General features: G+C 39.0%; 1 protein-coding gene across 6 annotated transcripts in view; it reads left to right on the top strand.

Annotated features, from left to right (window-relative positions):
- rnf38 (ring finger protein 38) overlaps nt 1-22815 on the top strand; it is a 36116-nt gene continuing 13301 nt past the window's right edge. For 3 of the 6 annotated variants that reach the window (XM_067405309.1, XM_067405314.1, XM_067405315.1), the window contains exons 1-3: nt 2-142; nt 1428-2031; nt 17747-17808. In XM_067405309.1, the coding sequence (XP_067261410.1) occupies nt 1509-2031; nt 17747-17808 (585 nt within the window). In that variant the 5' untranslated portion in view covers nt 2-142; nt 1428-1508. Of the gene's footprint in view, nt 143-1427; nt 2032-17746; nt 17809-18541; nt 18573-22815 lie in introns of those variants that run through there. The other 3 variants (XM_067405313.1, XM_067405310.1, XM_067405316.1) reach the window with 3 other exon arrangements.

Here is a 22815-nt window from a genome sequence, read left to right on the forward strand (position 1 = left end):
TCTGGTCTGCTGTACTGGAGCTGTGAAATCGCGCTGATGGTCTGTCACATTATTTCTCACTGACACCGTCTGAGCGCAGGAGCACCACGCCAAAAGATCAGCTCAAAAACACTTCATAACACACAGCTCCACTCAGCTCCGGGTAAGTTCCGCTTTTTATTTAATAGCTAATATATACATGCGTTTGTTTGAGTGGGAGGAGTGGAAAAAAGAGCTTTTCTTCACCGTTTTTCCACTGATGTAAATATAATTAGGGACTTTAGAGCGCTTCGCCTCTCACTGATCGCCACAAAACAGTTTATAAATATCAATGTTTTTCATAACCCAGGCAGATTCATTAGCGATGAGCTGATGTACAGGACAGGACATGTGGCCCTGAGGTTTTAAAGGACGACCAGGGCTTTATTTGTGGTAGTTTTGTGAGACTAAAGGCAGATGGTGGACTAAAGCCAGCGCGACATTCACTGCTAACATAAGCTAATACATCTACATGGTTTCACTCTAAATGTGATTTAAATCAGTTAAACACTGTGTGGATGAGTAAGGCGGGTTGGGATAGAGTATAGTTGTGTGTTAGATGTGTTAAAAGAGCGGCAGACAGGCAATATTATGTTTATTTGTGTGTTTTTGTGTAGCTGGGAGCTAACGCTAGCGCTTCACGGAAGTGTCTGATAACCAGCTGCTCCCTCTTATTGTCTTATGTACTTTTATTTATGTACTTTATTAATTATAAACATAACGCACGTGCGTGCTGTGTTGTGTAGCGCGTCGCAGCTAGTTTTTGTGTTGTTTTTTGTTTCTTATTTCTCCTTTGATATGACTTGGTTTGGGTTCGGAAGTTTGGTTTCAAAATGTTTTAAATATCCCTAAAGGGACAACGAAGAATATTGTTGATATTTTTATAATATTTTTGCATTTAGTACGTAGGACACGCCTAGAAGGAATGAAGTTACTAAAACAAAAAAAGAGGCTTTAAACCTCATCCTTTTGTTAGTAAACCAGTTTTATTAATCTGCAGATTTGGATCGTCATTGTCCCATTATCTTATTATAAACGGTGAAAAATATTGTTTTAAAAGACTAATATATGTAATTTTACCTTAATGTATTAAGGTTTTGAAGTTAATAAAAGCAAATTAACTAATTCATTTTTATTTGTTATTCATAACTTAATTATTTTTAATTCCTTTTTTTAATTGTGTTTTAATTTTTACTATAAATGTTTTTTTTTTTTTAAGTTTCATGAGTCTTATATGTTTTTAAACGGTTTTTGGTTCATTTAAATGTCAACTCTGGTGCTTTAGAGTGTTTTAACAACTTTTTTTTGGTTTTTAAAACGTTTTAATAACTCATGTTGTATATTTGAACAGTATTTTTGAACTTAATGTTTGTAAGCATTTTAATGACTGAAATGTGTTTTTTAAACAGTGTTTTAATCTGTAAGTGTTTTCTGGCGTGGAATCGAAGAGGAGGAAGTGAGAGAGGGGGAATCATATAAGCCGGAAGGAAATGCCAATCGCCACTACTGGTCATTCAACATCTCGAGAGCCCCGCGTCTGTTCCCCGGACCCCGTTCCCAAGCGTGCTGATTTATGCGAGGACGCAGGGGCCCAGCCAGCGGAATACAGGGGTTCGGAGGGGGGCCACAGCCTGGGCAGCACTAGACTTTCTGGAGCGCTTGAGAGCTCCTCTGCGGTGTCTCATTCCCCTCCCACTTCCCCTTTCCACCACCACCACCATCATCATCATCATCACCACCCCCATCCAGTGACTATGGAGCCCCCCAGGACTCGATCTCGCTCGCGGTCTGGATTTTACCACGGTGGATTATCTAACTCGAATGGTAATGCTGGGAGTGGCGGTGGTGCGCTAAGTCCAGCTGGAGGAATAAGCCACCACCAACACCACCAACAGCAGCAGCAGTTCGGCGCTGCTCATGGACACACGGAAAACCTGCGCCCACCCGGGAGCATGCTTTCCCCAGGCGCCCACAGGCATGCAGGGCCTGGAATGCACAGAAACTCCGGAGCAGGTAAGTCGTTCTTAAACCACCAGTCTAAATTTGGTTAATGGATCTCATTTTTATCTTGGAGGTGCACAATAAACATGAGTTTTCTTCTAATACTATCATGTTATCCCATATGTGGTTGTAACTATCCAACTGTAGTTGTATTTGACCACATCTGACAGGATATGGGGTGAAGATAGCTATAGGCTCTACTACATTCAATTAGTGTAGTGTTGTATGGGATTCTGTTGGACTGGATCAACACTTATTTATGGAGTTTTCTAAATTGCATTTTATATGAAATATACAGTATATGTGCACACAAATGCACACTTGTATGACACCCACTCAATACTACCTCACAAAATTACTAATATAATTTTATCCGGGATGCAGCAAACCTTTTATAAGCATTTCAATTATTCATTTATTCCAGTATTTGTTGTGATGATCAACACTTTTTAAAATAAAATAATAAATTTTTTAAATAAAATTAATTATAAAATATATTTTTTTAAATGGCTGTAAGTCAATGGCTTGAATATGAAATGGATCTTTTACTTCTGAATACTTTAATGCAGTAAGGCAGGGCATTTCAGTCTAAAACTAGAGGTGTTGTTATGCCACGGTTTCTTTTTTTTTAAAAATGGAAAGTTGCATGCAGGCTTAATGTAAGCTCTGATCTTTTCATAAATGGAGTTAAAGCTTTGTCAGCAGGTATGTGAAGAACTCGACAGACTTTGTGCTTTTAAGGGTCACGATTGGGTGTCTTTCCTAAAGACAGACCAAATTGCAAATTGCGCTCCTTATTTCCTCGTTAATGTTTGCACAAGTTCTGATGAGCAACACACCGATCTAAACATTTCTATTGACTTTTAGCACTTCATGGTTCATCTTAAGCGGCAGATTTGATACTAGGGCGTAACAAATATGTATAAGACGTGCATTCATTCAATTACCCAAGCTGTGACTATTCTCCTCTGTTTTAGATGCCTAATGTTGTTATTCTCTGGTCCAAAATAGCACAGCGCTTTCCTCCACAGTATGGGACAATTGTTCCCACCGACTTTAGGGTTTAAGTTAATAATTGACCCGGTCTGTCCAACGGCATCACGGTGCTTTATGATTCCTGTTTAGCCGAATGGAAATTCCAAAATATAAAGTGTTCAAGCCTCTGACATCCTTATTTCCTGCTACATGATGGGCTTAATCCGCCACAGCACTTCCTTTTTGACATGGACAACAAGCTGGTGGGAGCAAATGCACACACGCCCATGTGTTCATGCACCTAGAGTTAAAGCCACTGCTCGTATAGTGTTACGAGACGGGAGCGGGGCTTTGATGACATACACGTAAAAAATAACTTAAGGATGCACCGATATGAACATTTTGGCTGATACTGATAACCGATCATTTTTTATATTTGAAAGCCGATAACAGTTATGTTGGCTGATAAATCTAAATCAAAATTTTTATAATTTTTGAGAGCCTGATTACAAAAACAAAAGTCTCACCATTAAAAGCCATGTCCCAAGAACACAATTATAATGTTCTCATTATAATATTATTATGTAGCCTAATTGACAGACTTGCACTGCACTTAACTGTATTTTCCTTTTTTAAGTGATATCAATAATATTTCAAGCAATTCCATAATGGCGGACAGTGCGCATCTGAAATGTCTCAGCTGAGGGAAATAATCCATTATTCATCAGCTTTAATATATCAGCCAAATTTTCTAATTGGGCCGATAACATTAACATTAAAAATTGAAATATATCGGCTGATACTGATTTGGTGGCTGATATATTGTGCATCCCACAAATAAATGTATTAAAAAATGAACACATGGCCACTATGACCATGCATGCATGTGCGGAGGGGGGGGCGGAGGGGGGGGGGGATGTAGTAGCTCAGGTGTTGCGCTTTAAGCTCAGGTGTGTTTGTCTATTGGCAGTTGCTTTTTGTGGCTGAGCTGCGCTACACACACACTTTACTAAAAAGCCCAGACTGGAAATACCTGTCTGATGGAGTGAGCGTCAGGCAACCTGCTTTGCCTGCCTGCTGCCGCCACTGCACCAACTAGACCAGCGTGTGTGTGTCTGAGCTTTGTTTGGGGCCGTTTGTCATTAAGCAAGACTTTGCTCTTTTTCTGTCCTATGATTTATCCTGATATTTAAATGCATCTCGGGGTGAGCATGTGATATTGACTGGATGAATAATCAGAGGTGCTTTACCTGAGAGTGTATATGTGATATTGACTAGTAGGATATACAGTAGTTCTGTGTGTGTGTGTGTGTGTGTGTGTGTGTGTGATATTGACTGAGATCAGATAGGCCGCTTTGATAATGAGAGAAGCTCGGCACACTGAAATCCCCTGAGTTCAACACCATCTGCTCTCAATACAGAAGCGCCCTCTCTCTCTCTGCCTCTCCCGCTCTCATTCCTCATCCCTTTATCTCTTTTGTCCACCCGATCCCCCTTTCATTTTCTCACACTGACTTTCCCTGTCCATTTACCCTCCTGCATATTTCATCCTCTCATCGAACTCATATTTGCTTGTAAATGCACATGTATGCATAGAAGGAGGAACCATGTTAGACCTCCTGAGGCTTTTTTTGCTCTAGGTGTTTGGTATTATCCTCAGCACTGTGTGGAGAGGGAAAAAAAGGGCTATCAGGTCCCATAAAATCAATAGAGAAACAGATTTCTGGTGGGCTTGTGTGCTCGTGAGTGTCTGTGTTTGAGAATGCACTCGTGTGTGTACATGTGGACAGTTCAAGATCATTTGAAGGGTGTAGAATCCCCCCTGGGGCCGGTCCAGACCGAGCTCAGTTCTGCTGACTCTTAACAGAAATGCAGAGAATGTGTTAGAGGTGATCAAATGGATTATAAGGGATCGTTTACGCGATGCTAAAAACTGCGTTTTAGCCGTTCATTTAAACGACAAAGGCATTTTGGCGGCCTGAAAATGCACATTTTTGAAAACTGGTTTCAAAGTGCAAGTTTTTCAAACGACACTGTTATTGACTCTGTGTAAACTACAACATTTGGCAAATTGTGAAAATGGTGACGTCACGAGCATTACGTGTTCAGTCTGTAGGCGCGTAGTGTTTCTTTACACATCGCCAACTACTGGCCTGGCATGGCATAATATAGTTTTTAATCGTTTGAGGATCTGCGTGAACGGGGACCTATTTGACAAAGTTGTCATCTGTATGCGAAAAAAGTAACCACAACAAAAAAAACCTTGTTTTTAGTACATCGTTGTCGTGGAAACGTGCCCTAAAGCTGTTCTTTATACCTCTTCCAATTGAAGATTAATGTTTCCTATTTTCTAATGTTGAAGAACAGACACACAATTTGGTTTCCACAGAATTGGAGTGTCTGTCATTCATTCAAATTAGTGTTTGTAGCAATGCCATAGAACCATCATTTTGGGTTCCCCCAAAATAGCCTTTGAGTGAACAGTTCTTAAACAGTTTTCTTAAATCACTCTCACAATAGCAAGATTTCATCAATTTTGTGAGGAGAAAAAAAACTGTTGTCAGTAGCATACAGATGTATGAAGCACACAAGTCACTTTCAAATCAAGCACCCTTCTGTTGGTCAGTAGGCCTGCACGATAAATCGTTATAAAATCGCGATCTCGATTCACCCTGTTCAAGATTTAATTTTTAAATGACTTCGATTTAAAAAAAAAAAAAAAAAAAAATCAGCCTTTATTTTGAAAGGACCGCTCTTCACCCTCAGCCAACGACAAAGCGCCTGTTCACACCAAACGCGAATAGAGCGTCTGGCGCGAATGATTTCAATGTTAAGTCAATGTAAAGACGCGTTTACGCGCACTGGACGTCTCGCGGCGCGAATGAGGCGTTTCGCGCGAATGGTGCTTTTTGTGCATTTAGCGTTTGACGCGAATTCGCGTCTGACGCCCGAGTTGAAAAATTTGAACTTTGGTTAACGCGGCGCGAATTTATGCCAATCAGGAGCCTGCTTGCTGCTGTGGCGGCAGGCCCGTCCGAAGTCACTCATTCAAAATGGAAGAACGACTGATATTATCAGTGAGCAGTCACACAGAGATTTATGACACAAGTTCATACTTCAGACAGGAATAAGAAGGCCCTCGCTTGGAAGAGTGTCGGTGAGGAGATTGGGCTACCTGGTAAGTTGTACACATTTCACTTTTGAGTCACGTACACGTTTATCGACCCGCAGCCTTCCCGCGACGCTGACTCCTACGCCGCTTTTCTGCTCTCCAGAGCAAATACAAACAAAGCGGTATCTCTCTCGATGAACGCACGATCAACATCAGCCATCTTGCAAACAGACAACCGCCTAGCACTTGCCCCTCCCACAAGAAGCGGATTTCGCCTCGGACGCGTGTCAATTTCGCTTCATACGCTTGTTTTTTACGCGCGTCTATTTCGCTCTAGACGCGCGAATGCATTCAAAATGTTCTAGCGGCAAACTAGACGCGGTAGACGCGAATTTGACGCTCTATTCGCGTTTGGTGTGAACGCTAGTCTCGTGTTTCACTCGTCAAGCGAGCGCGGTAGTTCTATATTGAAGCCTCTACAGGCTTGTGGTGATGTGCAATGTTCTATAGGTGCCAAAACAAATATTTTTGGTACTTCCAATTTGTTTTGTTTTGTCATGGTTCATGTGTGCAATAAACATTACATTTCATGAGAAAAAAAATCGTTGTAGAGAATCGTGATATCAATTCTAAGCTAAAAAATCGTGATTCATATTTTTCCCAGAATCGTGCAGGCCTATTGGTCAGCATAGTGAATTTACAAGAATTACATACTTGAAGATGTGCGAAGATGTGCGAAGTCTTGTAAATTGTTCAAAGGGAGGGAGAACTTTGGTATGAAAGTGTGATGTGAGGTGACATGAGTCATAACAGCATTTGACTTGATCTTTTTAAATGGGTAGGAAATTTAAACTGGCATAATTGGTGTATTGGGGCGTTTTCAGTTCTGTAGTTTGTTTGCTTTGTTTGTTTTAAAACGGGGCCTAACTCACGGTGAAACTGTGCTGCCCCACAGATTTAGTCTCCAAATATCCGTCAGCTTATTAACATGCCTGTCTCTTATCAACATATACCTCAGACACATTTCAACCTTCAAGGCGGTCTCGTTCTGATTGTTTCAGTGCAGATCCAAGTGCAGTTGGTTAATTTAAGCATATGAACATGACAAACGTAAAAAGATATTTGACCAGCTTTTGAATCAAATGCTCCAAATTAACTTGTGTGAAAAGAAAATAAACCCATAAGTTGATCTTACTCTTAATATGAACACGCATTTCCACATATTTCCAAAACACCAAAGCACTGTAATTTATATAACTTGAGTTGAAAACTGATTAAACAAAAAGTCTTTGCTTATAGGTGGCAGAATTTAAGTTCTAATTCAAATTAATCAAATTTTTTAAAGTGAATTTAAGGAGTTTTACAATCAATCAGACTTCCCAACATGTTTAACGGGTGTGAACATAGACTATAAGTTCCTTTTTAATTTATTTTTAGTTCTTTTTTACTTTAGTCTTTTTATTTGCTATCCTATAATAGTGGCAGTGGTTGAACTGTTGACGTTACTATTGTTCGTGGGAATCTGCCAAGTTTAAGTTGGAGAGTGTCCGTGTTTTAGAGCTAGACATAATCTTAAAGTGTCTCAACTTCTGTGAATACAATGGATACACTTAAAATGGTCGTGCCTTGTTTATCAGGCTTCATGACTATCATTTAAGGATGACCAAGCTTGTATTATGAGGGCCCAGCTGGTCCCCAGGGCTAGTGTGGTTTGTTTTGTGAGTCCATTCGCAGGTTTTAGGCTTGTGGTCTGATCTGTAGTAGAACAACAGCTCTATTTTAGCGCACTCAGCTCTATGAGACACTTGGGCTCAAATCAGAACATTGCAGAACTCCACTTAACATGAAGACAACTGTTGCTGCGTGCTCAAAATCAAGCTGGTGTCCCTGAAGGACTCTTCAGTTTTCACCTCGAGTAGATCTGCGTCTCTCGTGCACACACACATACGCAAGACGGGCTGTTCAGCAGGCAAGGTGCAGCACGGGAGATGAGCGCTGGGCTTTGTAGTGTCAGTAAGCTGTTTTAATTGGACTATGCTCCTGATCATTATTTAAACCAGTAGTGCAGTTTGAGCATTAGCACAAGCCCTCATCCCTACCTCTCAATAAACCATTCAGAAAGCACGGCCGTTTCCTTTCAGCCCAGCAACAGAGGAATAGGGACGAGTGTTAAAAGGAAGGCTGGAGGTTTTCTCTTCTCCTCTACTGCACTGACCTGGCACCATCTTCAGAGAGAAGTGAGAGCGGACAAAAAAGCAGAACAGACGCTCAGAAGTGCTTACAGGTGCCAGGTGTGTTGAAAGAGAAAAGGATGAAGGTGGAGAGAGGGCGAGGATGGGTTTGTGGTTGAAATAAATCACATGATTGAATATTATAAGCCCCCTTTAGACTGTAATTTATGATATTAGCCTTTATATGATGATGTGTGCGTGTGACTACACACACACACACACATACTGTCCTCACCACAGCAGTAAGAAGCTTGTTTCATCACTCCTATGAAATATGGGTGTGAATTCAGCTGGAATTTGGCTGGATTTAGGCTGTACAGACAGCCAGCTGTCAGAAAGCCAAGCATTTTGTATGTGAGAGAATTCACTTATTTTCTAGAAGTCAAAACTCCGCTAGATGTTATAAAACTGCTCCTAAATGGTTATTAGTCAAGACAGGGTTCCAGTGAAAATACATTAGTGTACCACCGTGAAATTTAAAAAATGTCGTGCTTTAAGTGCTGTTGAGCGCATTCGTAAACACCTCTGATTGGCCATTGTGTTCACACGCTCATCAGATATGTATGTGATTGGCTACAATGATCAACGCTTCAAAAGCATGTTGTAAATAGACATCAGTGATGCTCTTTACCGAGCACTTGCATAGATACACACGGGAGCTTTTGAAAGCAGGCATCTATCAATGGACCGGTCCCGCTTTCAAAATGCTTCCAAAATCAAATGCTCCCATGCATTGATCATTGTAGCCAATCACAGACATTTATGTTGAGTGCGTGAACACAATTGCCAATTAGATGTGTTTACGAATCCACTCAACAGCGCTCGGATTTTACAAATTTCCTTTTGACAGCACTACTAGCAATATATTTCAAAATATTGGATAATTGGTTTAAGATTTGCTCAGTTTGATGTTTTTTACAGTTTGATGTTTTTATAATTTTGCATATTATAGTCAGACGTAAAATGATAGTCTCTTGCTTGAATGAATGGTACTATTGTCCGTTCATGCAATCAGTAGTGTTTCAAGCTTTGAGCTATAGATGGACAGGAGTTGTGTTTTCTTTTATCACATGTGTAGTCAGATGGATATGAGGGAACCCATGGGGTTGGAAAAGATGAATGATTGAACCTGGTCAGGGCCATAAAGCTCTCATACACATTCTTATTGTTACTCTCTGAAAAACTTACTCTCACACTCCATTTTCATAACAAAAGAGTCTGTTTGTTTTGGCTGCTTTTGTCCGTCTCCAGGCAACCTCTCCAACAGTTCCGTTTTGAGTACACTACTCGCCACTTTGTATCTTGATGTGAGTATCGACAAGCAGGCCTGTGTTAACTGACCAGTCAGCAAACCTATAGTCAGTAATGCTAGAGATGAGAATTTTGACTTTACTTAATGATTCTGTTAACTAATCATTTAGTCATTTTTTTTTTGTGAATAAGAAGAGCATTTCCCTTGCTCTTTTGAACTATGCATAAGATCCCGCTCTATTCCACCCAGATGGTTTCTGAACATAAACTGCAGAAATGGGTCCTTGAAAAGTCATCAGTCGCAACCATCAGCAAATTAGCATCAAGGCACATTTAGCAATTAATATTGAGCAAGTTCAGCATGAATTACAGCAGTATGCACAGGTTACCTAATCATAATAGACCTATTCGCATGTTGCGGATGTTAAAGGTACAGAAGCAACAATGGCTTGTTTAATTCTAAGAGTCAAAGTGGGTTAAAATCACATAAATTATGACAGATCCACATGGATGGCAGGACCCAAGGTTTCCCAGCAGAACATTGCCCAAAGCATCATACTGCCTCCTCCGGCTTACCTTTTTTCCCATAGTGTATCCTGGTGCCATGTGTTCCCCAGGTAAGCGATGCACACGCACCCGGCCATCCACGTGATGTAAAAAAAAGCGTGATTCATCAAACCAGGCCACCTTCTTCCATTGCTCCGTGGTCTAGTTCTGATGCTCACGAGTCCACTGTTGGCGCTTTCGGAGGTGGACAGGGGTCAGCATGGGCACCCTGACTGGTCTGCGGCTATGCATGCAGCCCCCAACAAACTGTGATGCACTGTGTATTCTGACACCTTTCTATCAGAACCAGCATTAACTTCTTGAGCAATTTGAGCTACAGTAGCTCGTCTGTTGGATCGGACCACACAGGCCAGCCTTCGCTCCCCACATGCATCAATGTGCCTTGGTCGTCTATGACCCTGTCACCAGTTCACCACTGTTCCTTACTTGGCCACTTTTGATAGATACTGACCACTGCAGATCGGGAACACCCCACAAGAGCTGCAGTTTTGGAGATGCTCTGACCCAGTCATCTAGCCATCACAATTTGGCCCTCGCTCGAATCTTTACGCTTGCTCATTATTCCTGCTTCTAACACATCAACTTTGAGGACAAAATGTTCACTTGCTGCTTAATATATCCCACCCACTAACAGGTGCCGTGATGAAGAGATAATCAGTGTTATTCACTTCACCTGTCAGTGGTCATAATGTTATGCCTGATTGGTGTATTTATTTATTTTTTTTTCTTTGGTTGTGATGGTTTCTTTAAAACTGAGACTTTATTTTTTTTTCTCTTTAAATTGAAAGTAACACAAGAAGTCCTTGTGCTGCATAGTTTCTGTGTCAGTTGTCTGTAAATAAAGTCAATCCTGACTCTTGATCCATTGTCATTACTGAATAGGTGCAAATGAGGACTTGACTCCATACTTGATTTGCCCAGTGTTCATCAAAGTAGAATCCACTTGGGAGCAAACGGCATTGTGGTACACGCCATTCCAGTGTCTCTCTTTATAGGAGCTCTATCCTGTGCTTGGGTCTTTGTGTTTGTTGGAGACCAAAGCATAAGTGTGGCTTCCCTCAAACCACATTGACCTCTCGTCTATGTGTAAATCTCACATCTGACGTCAGTCTTTACCAAGATTCAACTTTAGTCCCAGCCCAGCGTCACTCTATAGAGCCTATTACTACAAATGGGACTTGAGCCAGTCAAAGAGTTAAATTTGCTAGATGCTATCTTTTCCCAGGTTAACCGAGAGGCTCAGTGCAGGGGAACAGATTGGGGCTTATAATACCAGTTTTGTCACTGTTGGGCAAGTTTCAGCCATCTCTGTATGCATGTCTGAAGACGAGAAAGACTGGGAAAAGACAGACCAAAGCAAAGCATGTTTGAGTGGCCTGTGGAAGATTTGTTGAGCGGTTGGGAGAGGTAGACTACATATTAAGAGAGAGTGAGAGAAAGAGAGGGAGTAGATGTGTGCGTCTTTCTGGCGTCCCTTTCTTTGTGTGTTGGAGAACTGAGAGGGGTGAGAGGGAAAGCTGAACCAAGCTGAGAAACATTAGCCAAATCTTTCTCTCTCTCGCTCATGTTCTGTCACACTCTTGAACTCGCTCATTTAAACTCTTCTTACTTACTTCCTTTCCCTCTCTCTTGCTCTGTTGGCTCAACTTTTCCAACTCTGACCTTCCTTCCTCTTTTTTTTTTTCCTTCTGGCTGTTTTGAAAGACAGACTGTAGCTCTCCATCTGTCCTTTTCCTCCCAATAAGTTTAAAAAATAAATAATTATAATTAAAAATAATAATTACAAATATTAAATCACAATTAAATAAAACATTTTTTGAAATTGATAGTTGAAATAAAACAAAATATCAGTATTAGATGGGGAAAAAAACCTTAAACTTCTTCAGTTAGGATACTTTATATATTTTAAAAGATAACTGTATAAATATTACTGAAATAACTTATTTACACCATTGCAATGTAAGAATTTTCATAATTTTTAAATTGATAACAGATATTAAAATTAATAAGGAAACATTAGTGCTGTCACCCTCTCTCTTTTGCTTTTTCCTTGGTCTGTTTGTGCCCCTTTTTTACATTTCTTATGCAAAGTGCTACGGCTGAAGAACTTCATGAATGTCAATGTTTTCTGGAGAGTAATGTCACTGCCTTTTTTGTTGTTGTTCTCTTCATAATATTCTACATAATATAGAAGAGGGGATATGCTTGTTTTTGTACTGTGTGGGGGGAGAGTGTGAGAGGACCCTTGAATCATGTGACAGTAGAAGCCAACGATGGATAGATGGGCTCAGGAGGAAAAGGAGCAGGAATGGACAGATAAAGCTGATGCACTCTGAAGCTCAGAGAAAAATCAATATAGCCAAGAGGGGAAGCCTCAGTCCCCTGTATCTCTCTCTTTCTCTCTCTCTCTCTCTCTCTCTCTCTCTCTCTCTCTCTCTCTCTCTTCATTTTTCCTGGATCTCTCTCCTTCCCATAACATTACTCAAGACACCTCTCGTTGGCCCCTTCCCCCATAATGACACAAGGTTCTCCTCTTCTCTCCTCTCCTCTCGATGGTTTGTGGAGAAATTAGGTCCAGAATGAATGATCAATGTGCACCAAATGAAGGTAAAAATTGGCTCTGACAAATAAATAAACCATGTTGCAATTGCATAAAGTTACTGGCCATCTGCTGATTAAGTTGAACTGCATGATCATCTGACCCTCGCAGATGGCAGTGACATGCACAATCCAAATTGAAACCATCAAAATAAAGAAGATGTTTATCATGCCTTCAGTGGTATTCAGTGGTACCATCATCTAGCAAGCATTGTAGCTGTTGAATGAATGGAGAAGAGAAAAAAATAAAATAAAAAATATAGATATATTAATATAATGAAGTTGTTCTCTGTGGGTACTTGAGCGCTGAATGGTCGCTGATGGGCTGGAGCTCACATTTCCGAAAGCGTATACAAAACATTGCGTCTAAACAAATTTTTAGATGCTAGGTGCTATGTTTGCATATAAATCGCATATCTGAGGTCTAAACAACTACATTCTCACCTAAGAAACTCTTAACTACATTTCATCAGAAAATAACAGTAGTATCTATAAAAAATATATGGTGGGTTTGCTCGTCTGCCATGACACTCGCTTTGAGAATATTCTATTTTATGTGATCAAAATCACAGTTTTCTAGGGGTGTGACGAGACGGGTATCTCACGAGATGAGACGAGACTCGAGATTGAGTTCACGAGACGTGATTTTTACATACTATTTTTAAGAATTCCTTAATATTGTGCAGGTGTATTTGAAATGTTTTAACTAATCATCTTGTAATGAATGTCATTTCAGTTCTACTTTTTGAGTATGAATTATCATATGCAGTAAAAGACAACAACACTCAAGAACTGTAAAAGGTTTTGCTACTAACTCAACTGACTGACTTCTCTTCTGTATGATTTCAGTCTCTTCAGACCTTGCTGTACATGATTTATGAGCTTCTACAACTTTTAACCTCCTAACTGAACTCCTTTCCACAAACTGATCATAGAAATAAAACGGTATAAATAAAAATGTTAACACTTTGCAATAAGGTTTCATTTATTAACATTAATGTATTAACCAACATCAACTAACAATGAGAAATATATTTGCTACAGTATTTATTAATCTTTATGTTAGTTAATAAAAATTCATTGTTAGTTCATGATATAATTTTAACAAATGTAACCTTATTGTTTGTGCTTAATAAAATTAAGAGAAAAATGTTATTCATTTTTATGGCAACACTTTACAATAAGTGCAACCATAATCACACTCTCTCGATATTCAAAGTGCAATAAGACCAAATTTTCCTTTGATACAGAGCTAAGAGATGGTTACAACTACACTGCCCAGCTTAAATTAAAAAAAATACTTTTGTTTGGCAAGGATGCAATAAGTTGATAAAAAGTTTATATTTCTTTTTTTTGCTATTCTTTTGAACTATGAGAATCCTGAAAATATTGCATGGTTTTCACACAAATATCAAGTAGCACAAACATTTTCAACATTGCTAATAATAAGAAATGTTTCTTGAGCACCAAATCAGCATAATGAGCATATCAACAATATATTTATGTAAATAAATATAATGTAATAATTTTTAATTTAATTTAATTTACAATTTAATAATCAATGAGAAATATTTATGGGTATCATCAATTCACATACCTCACATAGTTGTGATATATATGATCATATATGATTCGTGCATCAGGATGCATCAGTATAGTGATTACGAAATGCACAATAGACACCTGTGATTGTATTGTATATTAGTCAGAGGTGTATAATGTTTGTTGTTCCCTCTATTGACTATCCTTTTAAAAATGAATAGATGACTCTCTGTCCCAGTCAGTGTCCCTCTGTCTTCTGCAGAGTGTGTTTTGCTTGCAGTTCAATTCAAGGTTTATTCTTGTTCTTTCCCTGTGTGGGCCTCTTTCTCTTCCTCTCTCCCTCCTTCCCCCTTCTAGCCTTTCCCTTCATTATCATCGCAAATGTGTGTGTACTGGTCATTTGGTGTCTCTTACATCATGTACCACTTGTATCCTTCACAACATGTCATCGATGAGTTTGTCCTGTTACTGTGGACTGAAAATGCGTCAGTGTTGCCACAGTTGAACAGAACAACCACAGGAAAACTTACACACACAACCGGCGCAGCCAGACTTCAGAAGGAAGGTTATGAATGATTCTGACTGAAACTGTCCTTATCTGTCCAGTTTTATTTAGCGACCTTTTATATTAGGGCTTAACATTTTGACTGGCCAGCAGAAAATATTGAGATTTATTTTAGCGCTGTATATGCAAAGAAAATAAAATTATTAGATGGTCTGATTTATTTATTTACAAAATCTGTCAAGCTGGAGCAGTGAGATGCTGTGCTATAAAATTTTTAAATGCCGCACAGTTAATTGCTTTGAATTGAAATAAAACATTTTTTTTTTTTTTTTTTTTTTTTTTTTACTCCCTTCTTTTTTTTTCAGATATTTAGTTGCTCATGGTAACGGCTGGCATGACTACAGAGGGCTTTAAATATTGAGAAACTGAAATCATCATTATTCTGCAAGAAATTTGTTAGTCTTGATTATGGGAGTGACAACCAGATTTACATTATATCCTTTGAGTTATTTCATAATGCACCTAATTTCCATATTAAGAATGTGTTTTCAGTTTTTCTTAATATTTTTTTTATTTTGCTGATTCTTTTATTAATAATAATAATAATAATAATAATAATAATAATAATATTATTATTATTATTATTATTATTTATTATTATTATTCTGCAGTGTACAAAGCCCCTAAAGGAACATGGTAATGGAAAAAATATGAGATGGGAGGAAAAATGTGTCCATGCTTTTGTGTTCTCTCGCAAGAGAGAACGTAAAAGCACCCCAAAAACTTTGCGTTCTCTTGCAAGTTGTTTGCGTTCCCCTGAGAAACGTTGCATTCATTCTCAAAATGTTTGTTCCCCCAAGAAACTTTGCGTTTGTTTTAAAAATGTTTGCATTCCCCTGAAAAACTTTGAATTCATTCTCAAAATGTATGCGTTCGCTCTCAATGTTGGCGTTCCCCCGAGAAACTTTGTGTTCCCTCGCAAGATGTTTGCGTTTCTCTGAGAAACTTTGCGGCCCTTCTCAATGTTTGTGTTCATTCTCAAAATGTTTGCGTTCCCCCGAGAAACTTTGCAGCCTTTCTCAAAATGTTTGCGTTCGTTCTAAAAATATTTGCGTTTCCCTGAGAAACTTTGCGTTCACTTGCAAAATGTTTGCATGTTCCTGAGTAACTTTCGATTCAATCTCAAAATGTTTGCTTTCCGCCGAGAAACTTTGCGTTCGCTCGCAAACCTTTTGAGTTCTTTGTGAGCGAACGCAAACGTTTTCGCCGGCATACGCAAATGTTTTCACCCCGTCTCATATTTTTTCCATCCCCATGTCTCTTTAGGCGCTCTGTACTGTAGCAATGTTTTTTGCTAAAAAAAAAAAATTATATTTTATATTAAAGGAGAACTAAGTAACCTTTTTTTACCTTCATAAATAGTTTAAGTCCTTACGATGGTTAATTGACTTGTGGTGTGTATGAGGCGTGCACTAAGACAATTTATATTTATAAGACAATATTGAAAATTATTCACCTCCATCGAGATTTCTTGTACTGTATGTGCAAAACTACTGCGCTGGTGAGCGTTGTAGTCGTTGTAGTCCAGAGCTGCGCTTAAGGAACCTGTAGGGGGAGCTTCGCAAATCTTACTGAGTTCCGCTTTAATATTTTAGATGTTTATTTAAAAACAAATGATTGTTTTATAGAAAAAAGACATGTATGAAACATGATTAACTTAAAATGTATTAAGTCTTATTGTTTAGGTGGTGAATCTCACAAAAACACAGCTATGATTGCTGTAGTGTTTTAAAGGGGATGGGTTGGAGAGACACAACTTTTAATTATGCCTCCAGTTACTTTAAGACTTGTATCACACTAAAGTGTGCATCATGCTGTGTGATACTAACCCTTTCAGTAGTTAATTCATTCCCTTTAATGCACCATTACTAAAAGTCAGTTTCAATTTGGATGGATGAATCTGTTGTTTGAGATGGTTGTCGAGTAGTTGGTTGTGCATGATATGGTTTGTATTTGCTTGTGTGCTGTCAATATCCTCCTCAGACCCAGGTTCATCTCTCTCTCGCTCCCTCTCTCTCCCTGTTATCTCAGAGTCGTCAGTCACTCCTTGCTTCACACACTCGCACTGTCATTGAGAGAAAAGAGACTAAAAAGAACTTATGGTGACAGAAAAAAATAGAAGCATGAGTTCAAATAAAAAGCTTTTTTGTGGGCACTTCACACACTCCTCGCTCATACACACAAGCGTCCTTGTCCTTGGAGAGTTTTTTTTTTTTTTTTTGGCGTGTTCAAGGGTAATCCTGTGCTCGTCTGATGAAACGTTCACAGAGACACTGGAAACACGCAAACAAACACAGACAGGGAAAAAAAAAATTCGAAACTCAAAAACAAAGACCAAAGAAAACAAAAGGCTTTGGATGTGTTGTCATGAAAGCACCATACTATAATCTAGGATTAATGTATTTATCGTCTCTCTCTCTCTCACTCCGTCACAACAATAACATGTTGTCATCATCAATGGACAAACATTTACTGTAGAAACATCTAGAGCACCTTTATCATTAATTAGCAAGATTGACCCAAGTAAATATGGTTTATCCTTTAAACAACAATTCTAATACAGTATTACAGGAGCTTATACTACAGCATTAAATGGTATAGAGATCATTTGGGGTGTGTGAATGTGATTTATAAGATGGTGATTGTGATTACATTTATTATAATAACACACCAGGCAAGATTAAAGTAGTGCCCAGATGTCTCAACATGCTGCCGATATCCTGTAAAGCTGCTGGATCAAGAGTCTGTTTTTGGACCTGTTGAAAATGTTGACTGCCAAACATGGCATACAAGCTGTAAATAATTTTGCTGCATCACATGATTATTGTATTTTAGCTGCTTCGATGCACGTGGCTGTTGAGTTAACTGTTCTTGTGCTGTCTCTAGGTGCAATGGGAGGAGTATACCACTATCATTCAGAGCATGCATGTGCAGACGCCACTGACAAGGTAAGACATCACTACTTAAAGCTGGTTACTAATGTAGACTAACAATCAGCCAAATTGGCTTTTTTGCAGAGGATTTAGGATTTACTACTCAAGGCTCTGGACTACAAATGATATGCCCATGACTTCAGTGTATCAATTTAAAATCTAGTCTCCATTTAAAAATGGACTTTGCTTATCAGTATGTGGTTTTGTGAAGTTTTATCTGGTAAAACACTATTTGAAGCTTTTTTTTTTTTTTTTTTTTTTAAATGTTAAAATACTTTCTCCTACCCTGACTAATGTGAGAGACAAATGCAAGCTGCACACAACTGGTGTACTCTGATTCTCCAACTAGTGACTCTTTTGAGTCAGTTCTATTTAGTGATTAGACATACTGCTTTTAGCTTATTGTTTATTGCTCATGAGATTTAAATCAGCATAGTTCCTTACTGGTAACTTTTCATACAACAATGTGCAGTTAAACTTTTGTCTGTAAAATGAAAGACATGTTTCTTTTAGAAGTGTTTTTTTTAAATAACCCCAAAGGGACAGTTTACCCAAAAATGAAAATTTTGTCATCACTGTATGAGTTTCAAAAGATGATATTTTGAAGAATGTTGGTAAGCAGACAGTCAACGGAAGCCATTGACTTTTTTTTTCTTTTCTTTTTTTCTCCCTATTATGGAAGTCAATGGCTACTATCAACTGTTTGATTACCAAAATTCTTTAAAATATCTTCTTTTGTGTTCAACAGAAGAAAGAAACTCGTACATAACAACATAATGGTGAGTAAGTGATAATTTTTTTATTTTTTCTTCATTTATCCCTTTATGGCCAATTATTGGCTTGCATTAATTTCTATATATACCATACAAAAGTTTGGGGTCAGTGTATGTATATATATATATATATATATTTTTTTTTTTTCTTAAATTATTATTTTTACTCAGCATGAATCTTTAAAATCGATAAATAAGTGGCAATAAATAATACAAGTTTATAATACAAAATGTTGTAAGTGATGTTGTTCTGTTCAACAAAGAATCCTGAAAAAATGTATCATGGTTTCTACAAAAATATTTAGCATCACATCTGTTTTTAGCATTGATAAGACATGTTTGAGGATCAAATCAGCATTTTAGAATGATTTCTGACTGGAGTAATGGCTGCTGATAATTTAACCTTTCCATCACAGGAGTAATTTGCATTTTAGAGTATTTTGAAATGGAATATGAGCTGTATTTTTGAGCTTAGACTTTTAAATGGTAGTGTTATATAAAGAATTAATGATATATTATGAATGAATATGAACAGTGAACAACCACAAAAAACACCAAAAAACAGTGTGGTGTTTTGATGACACAGAACCACTTTTTAAGGGGAAATCAACTTAAAAATGGATTGCTTATAGACCTAAATATTTTTGCCATTACACACTTGCTGTAAATGTCCAAATACTTATTGGGGTCACTGTATGTGGCGTATTTTGTACCAAGACTATTGCTGGACTTTCAACTTTAGAAACTCAATACCATAAATCTGTAACCAACATACACATTCACAGAACTGTTCTGGTACGTGTGTTTGGGAAATGTGGTGGTCTGTCATTGCTGGCCTTTTAAAATCTAGAGCGAGAGGGAGGGTAGATGGTGCAAAAAACAAAAGGCAGTTCCTGCCCAGTTTTACTCCACGGTGTTTACAGTCAAAGGGAGGAGGAGGGCTAGCTGACTTCAGCTCTGTGATTGGCCGAATAGGCCTCTGGGGGAGGACCTGGCCCTGTGAGGGAGGGAAAGGGGGAGGGGGAGGAATGCGAGCGGTCGGCAGGAGAGGAAGAAGGGATGATGTGAGAGAGAAAGGAAGAGGAAAGCTTGGAAAGGGGGAGCGGGGGCACTAATGATTTCACCTCCAGCTGTGGGACACGGAGAGAGGGGAACAGTGGCTGTCGAAATGGATGTCTGTCGAAATGAAGGGAGTGGAAAAAGACTGATGGGGCTGTGTTGGTGCGAGTTATGGCCGAATGAAACTAAGGGAATGTAGTCTGTTTTTCTGAGAGGATTTTGCCCCATAAAAAAACTTTAATGCTTTTGCTGCTTTAGCTCTTAGTGGCAGAAAAGAAACCAGGCCAACAGCCCTTACTGTTTCCTGTTTTTTGACAAATGTGTGTGTGTGTGTGTGTATGAGAGCGAGAGAGACAGCACCACCATACAGACACACACACAGAACAGAACAGAACAGAAGAGAGTGTTTGGGCCCGTGGGTAACTGCGTCTCATCCTGTGTGTGCTGACTGTTCAGAACTAAACAAAGCATATTTGGGTTGTATGGAGCCGTTTTGAAAGCTTTGTGCTCGCTGCTGGCCGTCTATATGAACGGCAGAACGGGACGTGTTGGCTCTTGGGAGGTCCTGAATATAGAGTGCTGAAACTGAGACGTGTGTGAGAGTGTGTGTCCATTCCTAGGCCTCCGCACAGGCAGAAACAAGCTCTCTATGGTGTAGAATGTAGAGACGGCCTCAAATGGGTTTGCCTGTCAGAGGGAGGAAAAGAGGGAGGAGAAATGAAAGGCTGGAAAATAATGAGACGGAGGAGGAGATGAGGGGGACCCGCTTATTCGGAGCACTTTCATAAAGTCCCAGCGTTTGAAGAGCAGTCACCCAGCGCAAGGACTCTATAGACTCAGCCTATTAAATATTAAAGTATTACACTGAAACAGAAGCACATTGTGGATTCTCACATCAAAGCAGTGCTTCGGTTAGGTATGTGAGGATGTGGAATCTCCTGCTGATTGTTGTTTCGGGAGGTTGGAAAACGAGGCATCTCGTGATGCCTAGCAAAGTAGTGCAGTTCAGTACTTTCATATTTTCCCTCCAGATGCATCTGTTATTTGAGAGCTTTTAATGGGTTGATATGGGTCATAATGGCTAACCCTTAATAACAACAACAATAACAATAAAAATCTAAATTATTTTAGTCAGCTGTTGATGACTAGTCAACCATTGTGACCCACCCCTACCCAATTGCAAACATGTACGTGTTAATATTTTTACCGGACATTGACTAACACTTTTTTATTTTATCAAAACTTGGGAATTTTTAGCGGTTAAAAACGGTATTTACCAGTTAAGAGTAATGCTGGTACAGGTATATGTGCGAAAGGAAATCTTTTAGCAATTGAATTTGTATTGTAGCAGATTTTTGACTAAAAACATTACATTCAGATGAGTTTAGTCTAGTGGTTAAAGATCTGAGCTGGTAGAAGAGAAGTTTTGCACAAGACCAATCCCTGAATAACCACCATTGTACCCTTCGGCAAGGCATTTAACCCCAGATTTCTAAGTGTACTGTTTTTCACTTTGGGTAAAATCACTAGGGACACATCAGTACCTGAGAAGACTGAGAAGTACCAATTTTTAGTTTATATGACTTTTTTTTTTCTTTCACATGCACTTGGTGGTCGTCTTGCTTTATAGCAACTTTATGAATTGTGACACTTAGTTGATGACATAGTTAATGCTGTCATCCGAGAGCGGGAGTTCCCTATGCTCTGCAACACACAAACTGTTAGCTTGCTTTATTCTTGTTCACATGAGTCCACAGACATTTTTTCCCCCATCGCTTGGATTCTGTGGAATTGTTTATGTAAATGTACAAACCCTACTATGATAAAGGCTCAGCTAATGAATATTATTTCAATCACACTTCTTGGTAGCCTTCCTTATGTATCCTGTAACAGACTCACAGATCATAATTAATATTCCCAAGCCAAATTTTCTCCAATTTGAGTAGTAGTAGTAGTAGTAGTAGTAGTAGTAGTAGTAGTAGTAGTAGTAGTAGTAGTAGTAGTAGTAGTAGTAGTAGTAGTAGTAGTAGTAGTAGTAGTAGTAGTAGTAGTAGTAGTAGTAGTAGTAGTAGTAGTAGTAGTAGTAGTAGTAGTAGTAGTAGTAGTAGTAGTAGTAGTAGTAGTAGTGATATTATATTGACTAAAAATACCACAAACTGTCAGGCCAAATTTGAGCTCTAAAAACTAGCACAGTAAACATGGGCTGCATAAAAGCTCAAAAATGTTGCCTTCGTAGGATGCATTCCTAGGTAGCTTCACTTCCTGTCTCCTGAGATACCTTCATCTGGTCAATTTTTGAAGGTAGCATAGATGTAACCAAGTTTTCAGACGGAGCCCTGGAGTTTTTCAACTCGGCATTTCAAATTGGAAGTCAAATAATTTTCTCCAAATCATTCAGTGCTAGTATAAGCTATTGTGCAATCATACATGTTCATTTTTAGTGGCATAGTTGAGTTAGCTGGCCGTTGAGTTAATCAGCTTTTACATAAATGCTCCTCAAACATAGAATTGTTAAGTTGAATTGGTATCAGAACCAGAATCTTTAAATCCCTTATGATTCCCAGCCCTAGTTATCCACTGCATTGCTGGCTGCTCTCAGATCACACGGATATAGTGGCTGGGTGTTCAGCACTTTACCAAGCTCCCTCACAATAGCAGTGGTTATTCCCTTTAGATAGTGCGGCCCCAGGCAGAGAGGGCTTGGTATTTGTTGAGCATGTGATGGCGGGTCCTGGAGCTGTAATTTTTAAGCAGGATGTTGAGCTCCCTCATACTCGTGTGGCACTAGGGACTATTTTATCCTCTGCTACAATGAATAAGGTCAAAATGTGAGACCACCGAGTATGTTAAAAGTTTTTGCTAATCTTCTCCTAACATGTTAAGTCCACATGCATGTTGAGATTTTGTTCTCCGTACCCCTCACCCACCCGTCTCACCCAAACACGGATGTACGACCCCATTAATGTTTCATACTAATGGACCTGTCTGACTGGGTTTTGGACAGATGTGTGTGTCCGTGTGTGTTTGTGTCATGCATCTTGGTTGCGGTCTGGCTTTGTCCTGAAGTACTGGTGTGATCCTTTGCCTTTACGTGCATTTGTACGTTTTTGTTTTTCCCTTAAATGCCTGGTCATTTGCGTTTCTATGTAGGTGTGTTTACTTAGCTGTAAGTTGAGGACAAATTTGACAA

The sequence above is a fragment of the Chanodichthys erythropterus genome, chromosome 12 (genome assembly GCF_024489055.1).
Source record: "Chanodichthys erythropterus isolate Z2021 chromosome 12, ASM2448905v1, whole genome shotgun sequence".
In the NCBI taxonomy this organism is placed as follows: Eukaryota; Metazoa; Chordata; class Actinopteri; order Cypriniformes; family Xenocyprididae; genus Chanodichthys; species Chanodichthys erythropterus.